General features: G+C 45.8%; 1 protein-coding gene across 4 annotated transcripts in view; it reads right to left on the bottom strand.

Annotated features, from left to right (window-relative positions):
- Positions 1-739: 739 nt before the first annotated feature.
- The window catches only part of ZNF10 (zinc finger protein 10), a 63,365-nt gene continuing 58,104 nt past the window's right edge, over positions 740-6,000 (bottom strand). For 3 of the 4 annotated variants that reach the window (XM_081286739.1, XM_081286738.1, XM_081286733.1), the window contains one exon: positions 743-908. In XM_081286739.1, the coding sequence (XP_081142865.1) occupies positions 874-908 (35 nt within the window). In that variant the 3' untranslated portion in view covers positions 743-873. Of the gene's footprint in view, positions 909-6,000 lie in introns of all 4 variants that reach the window. The other variant, XM_081286740.1, reaches the window with a different exon arrangement.

Below are 6,000 nucleotides of genomic sequence, written 5' to 3'. Positions count from 1 at the left end.
GGTGCTCTACCACAGAGCCACATCCCCAGCCCTTTTCATTTTTTATTTTAAGACAGGGTCTCCCTAAATTGTCCAGGCTGGCCTCAAACTTGCAATCCTCCTGCTTCAGCCTCCAGAGTCACTGGGATGACAGGCATGTTCCATCATGCCCTGAGAAGAGTCTGATAATAATCATTGTAAATATGAAGACTCTAAAATTAAGAATGGGGGTGTAGTCTGAGATTCTGCATTTCTAACAGCTTCCAGAACAACCCACACCTTATAAACACACATAAACAAAAGCATACTCTAAAACAGAATAATTTCAAGGTTTAGAAGGAGGCAGCAATCAGGTATGCAGACATAAGTGAATGTATGAATAAAGGTATAAAAAAGGTATGAGTGCACAAAGGCCACATGATGTGTAAAAGGTACCAACCAAAAAGTGACTGAGGCCAGGCATGGTAGTGTTCAAAGCCAGCCTCAGCAAAAGCAAGGCACTAAGCAACTCAGTGAGATCCTGCCTCTAAATATAATACAAAATAGGGCGGAGAATGTGGCCCAGGGGTCAAGTGCCCCTGAGTTCAATCCCTAGTACTCCCCCCACCAAAAAAAAAAAAAAAAAAAAAAGGCAATCGACTCAGCCCACTGACCTAAGGATCCCCAGGCCTCCTCCATGGAAAAAAATATATATAAAGGGAGGAAATGGAATAGACAAGCAAGCAACTTACCCAGGACTTGGTGGTTTCTAGCTGTTCCTGGGAAATAAACAGCCACTCTAGGACCTGCTCTGTCCTGAGGCTCTTCTGCCTCTGCCCAGCTGCTCCCAGGAGAGGCCTCTAGTCGGGGGTCCCTTGGAGAATAGGCTCCTGACCTTGATGCTCTCTGATCCCATCACATGAGTGGTCTGCTTCCTGGAGAGGAGGAACCTGTGGGCTCAAGAGAAGCTCACTTCAGCAAAGGTTTCCTTCCGGCCCCACCTCAATCTCCAGCTGGTGACTCCTGCCCACATGGAGGGGAGGCTGGGGTTCTGTGCACAGTAGTTGGCAGCAGCAGGGCAAGAACTAGAATGCATATACGGAGCCCAGCACATTGATGGCAGTTCCACCAGCTCCCACACAGCCTGAAGCCCTGGAAGTGCAACAAACCACCAGGTTCACTGGATATTTACAGGACTGCTAGGCAGCAAGGTCAATGAGCATGGCTGCCAAATGCTCAGGGGCATCCCACAAGGTGTTCTGGACCACACGTGTCAGTCATGGCCAGCCCCTCCCACCATCTCATGCTGTAACAGTTCACCTCTTGAGATTTTGGGGGGTTTTGTTTGTTTTTTGTTTTTATTTATTTATTTATGGGGGGGGGGTTTTGTTTATTTTTGTTTTATTTTGTTTTTGGTAGTTGCAGGTGGAGAGCATGTCTTTATTTTATTTATTTATATATGGTGCTAAGGATCTGATCATCTGAGACCACAGGGAGCTGAGAAATTGATAAGCAGTTACTTCCAGAGCACATATTCTCAGTCTAAGGGAAAGTTACTGGAAACAGAGACCAAAATGAAACAGAGACCCAAGAGAGAAAAATAGACTCAGGGGAGGGAGGGAAAAGTGGAGGGGGCTCAGAGTGGGGCACAGGAGAGAAGGGAGAGACAGGATTTAGATGGAGAGAGAGGATCCAGCGGAGGCTTACCCAGAAACAATCTGAACAACACGCAGCATGTGAACATGAGAGAAAATGCACTAGAACACAAGGCACGTCCAGCCCCACAAGAGACGGGATCAGGGCAGGAAAAAGCCTCCTGGCAGGGACAGCCTTCATGGTACAGACAGAGGCAGGAGCCTCTGGTAGTGAAGCAAGATCTGGCCCATTCCAGACCCCAAAAGAACAGCCAAAAAACACCTTATTTAAACTTCTTTGGTTTTAAAAGAACCAAAGAAGGCTCACAGACAGGAAAAACACATCCAAAATATCTGACCCTTTTGTACATGCACATAAATTGTAACCTAGTGTTTCAGAAGTTAAAATTAGGAAAGCAAAAATCAGAAAGGACAATCATAAATAAAGGACCTAGAAGGCAGATGAAGAATGTGAAATAAGAAATATGAGAACTAAGAAATGAACTGGGAAAAAATGAGAAACTAAGATCAAATTAGGAAGAACAAAGTGGGGCTGGGGTTGTGGCTCAGTGGTAGAGCACTTGCCTCACACGCGTGAGACACTGGGTTTGATCCTCAGCACCACATAAAAATAAATAAATAAATAAAGAGTTGTGTCCATCTACAACTAAAAAAATTTAAGAAAAAGGGAGGAAAAATCCTGCAGAAACCAGAGGGCAGCAAAGGTGAAAGTGAAGAAAGCCTAAAGAAGTAAGGACAGAGTAAAACCATCCAGAGAAGCAATGAAAATGACTTCTACAAAGACTGTTCACAGGTTGGTTTGTTTTGTTATTGCTACTGTTTTTCTTTTGCCATCCTGGGAGCTGTACCACTAAGCCCCCTGCACTCCCCCTTTTTTAAATTTTTGAGACAGTGTTTGGCTAAGTTGCCTAGACTGGCCTCCAACTTGAGATCCTCTGCCTCAGACTCCTGAGCAGGTGTGCCCACAGTGCCAGCATTAGGGTGCACTTTAACTTCCAAGTATATGGACTCTAGTATTGAGAACTCGGTGTCTGGAGTCTAACTGCCTCTGGCAACCTACATGCTGTGAACATAGCAAACCACTTTACCCATCTTTGTTGAAATGTCCTCATCTGTAAGAGCAGTTAGCATTAGTACCTTCCTCATGAGGCTGCTGCGAGGATTAAAGCTAATATGTGTAAAGTGCTCAGACCTGGCCAGGTACAGAGGCCACACCTGTGCTCCCAGCTACTTGAAAGGCTGAAGCAGGAGGGTCGCAAATTCCAGGTAAGCCTGGGCAGCTTATCAAGAAAGGCTTACCATTTAGTTCAGTGGTAGTTCAGTGCATGCCTAGCATGCAAGAAACCCTGGGTTTGATCTCCTGCACAAAAACAAGGAAGGGTGCTGCGCCCCTCCCCTGACTCAGGCAATGGCAAGGCCCTACTGAGGTGGATGGCGTAAGGTGTCCATCCTCTGGAGGAGCACAGTATGTTTCTGGTAATGGGCTGGTTTGCTTTGTATTCCTTTAATAAGTATAGTTGTGACTTCTCATATGACCATTAAGTATGAAGGAAAAAACATGACTTTCCCAATTAATGCAACTACTTCTAAAGAATAAATCTGTTTACTCTAAATGCAATGATTTAGCTGTGGAACGTAAATTGTTAATTGTCGCGACCCCCTTGCCCGCAAGGAAGACGCAACACCGGGAATCTTCTTACAGCTGTTTATTCAGGCTCTGCAGAGTTCTTCCTCTCCCGGAAGCCCCTCCCAGCCTTAATAAAGTATCCGAACACCCAATGTGAAGCTGCCACGTGGAGCTTTCTCATAGGGTGTCAAAGAACCAAGTGCCAACTCTCCCAAAGAAGGAGTTGTTTGTCACAGACCACAACGAGGCCGGCGCCATCTTGTAATGGCGACCGGTCTGAAGAAACGGCTCACCACAGTTCCCCCTTTTGTTTTCTAAAAACAACACAGGCGAGAGTAGAGGTCCTATCCCACTGTGCAGAAGTGGCTGCATAGTATGGCTCAGCACATACTTATATATTTCTTGCAGATAGAATGGAAAGTTACCAGTAGGCGGGAGCAAGGGCGGGGGGAGACAGAAAGTTCTTGTTAACTCATACCAAGCCTTCAACCAGGAACCTTATCGGACCCAAGCAGGTCAAGACGTTCCCACATGACCGTTATAGGCTGAATAATATGAAAACAGACACCACAAGTCCTTCAAGGCCTGGTGAGCTGCCTCAAGGCCTTGTGAGCTGGCCTCTTTGACGTGCACAACAAGAAACCAGGGCTGGATCCAAGCCCTGGGGGCCGGGGGGAGTCCGTGCCAGCAGTTCCCCCTCTTTTGTTTGTGGCACGTCAAAGGGAATCAAGTAGCCCCTGTCTTAGGTCGTTCACTGCCCTTACAGTGCTTACCCGTCTCTGGGGAGGCCCCATTCCCCTGTCTTAGGTTGCAGTGCAAGCGTGAAAGTTGCCCGTCTCTGGGTACTACAAGATCAGCTCGTTGTTGCCAAGGCGTTTAGTGGTATCTATTCAGCCAGTCATTATTAGGTCTTTAATTGGTTCCGGTTCAACAGGGCATAGAGTCAGAGGAGAGGAATAATAAAAATAAGGAAGAAAAGGGGGCAAAAGGAGAAAGGCATGAAGCAGGAATCATTGTAGAAAAATCATCTTCGAATTGGTCGGAGACAAACTTCAGTAAGATCATCTTTGGTTTGTAGGCGTTGATAATGGACCTGTATTGGCTTAGAAGTCAGAATGTTAATTTGGTCTTTAATAAATTGTGTCATTCTCTTGACAAGGCAGGGGCCTACAGCAGCTACAAGAAGGAGACCGAAAAGCGGTCCCATTACAGTGGACATCAAAGGAGTCAGCCATGGGGTATTTTTAAACCATTGTTCAAACCATCCTTGTTGTGCTTCAAACTCCTTTTGTCTTTTAGCCAATCTTTCCGTGACCTTTTCCATAGTTTCACGGATTACCCCAGTGTGATCTGCATAAAAACAACACTGGTCCTTTAAGGCTACACATAGTCCTCCTTCCCTTGGGAATAATAAATCTAGTCCCCTCCTATATTGTAACACAACTTCTGAGAGGGAAGTGAGGGACTTTTCCAAAGCAGTAATAGACTTGGCCATGGCTGTTAAATCCTCATTCATAGCCATTTGTAGATTTAATAATTGACCTCCCTGCACATAGGCGGCTGTCCCGGTTCCTATTCCAGTTGTTATTCCACCTATGCCCAATAGGAGGGCAATAGTCATAGTTATGGGTTCTCTGGGGAGCCGAGTATGTCCCTCAAGGCGTCCAAGGACGTAGTCTGACCCATGATAAGATATCCTCGGCCATAGTTGTACCAACACACAGAAATCAGTAGTTGTATTTAAGACTGCCATGGAAACACAGGGAGTTAACCCAGTATTGCAAGCAAAATAGGACCCTTTGGGACCCCACAAATAATCAGATTGAGATTGATTTATTGGTCGGGTGATGTTGTAGAGATGTTGGTGTGAAAGCGGTACCTTTCCCAAGCAAACCCCTTGTCCCATGACCTCCGTGATAGTTAACTTACAGCTGGGCAGAGAATAACATTTAGGATCTGTAGTGGTATTAGAGGATAAATTAGACAGTATTGCTACCCCCTCATAATAGGGCGGCCTGGAGGCCAAGTATAGCCAGCAATCTTGGGTCCTGTTAGGATTAGTGGCCTTGAGAGCGAAAAAAGCTCCTCGGACCAAATTAAGAAGACGATCTCCAGTTCCAGGGTGTATGGGCTCAGGGGTATAATCAAAGGTTTGATAGCCCATAGTTATTGTTTGACCACTGGGGGAAGGTTTTAATGTTGGGGCTATGGGCTGTTTGGGTCTAGATGAGGCCTTTTGGTCTCCGAGCACCTGATTGGGTCCTATTAGACTCCCAGTAGGCTGTTCTGTGGTCAATTTGAGTCGAAAAAGCAGGCCAGGATTGTACTGTCCGGGGGTGTAAATACGCAGCCCCCAGAGATATCCTTGAGTCCAATCTGTTTGTTGTTTTCCATTGGAAGTATAAACTGAATAGTAATATTTGATTCTCCCTCTATTGTTTGCCAGAAGTGGGCATAGTTATTCCTGGGTGAATTCTTAAGCCAATACCCATTACTAGGGGTTTCACATCCCCACGAGGCACAATAATAGGCCTCAGGTCCTCCACACTTCCAAGTACGTTGTCGTCCCGGGCATAAATACCATGATCAGAACCGACAAGGGGGATAGGAATCCTTCTAAATTCAAAGTGAACAAGGTTATGGATAATAACGTTTGTGGTCCCTGGCAGCATCTATATATTTCCCCCTCCGTAATTTTTTGTAGATAAAGTTTTAAATGTTGATGGGCTCGTTCCACAATTGCTTGTCCCTGGGGGTTAT

This window comes from Spermophilus citellus (genome assembly GCF_964194105.1).
Source record: "Spermophilus citellus genome assembly, chromosome: 3".
Classification (NCBI taxonomy): domain Eukaryota; kingdom Metazoa; phylum Chordata; class Mammalia; order Rodentia; family Sciuridae; genus Spermophilus; species Spermophilus citellus.
This window is presented reverse-complemented; position numbering and strand designations above follow the sequence as displayed.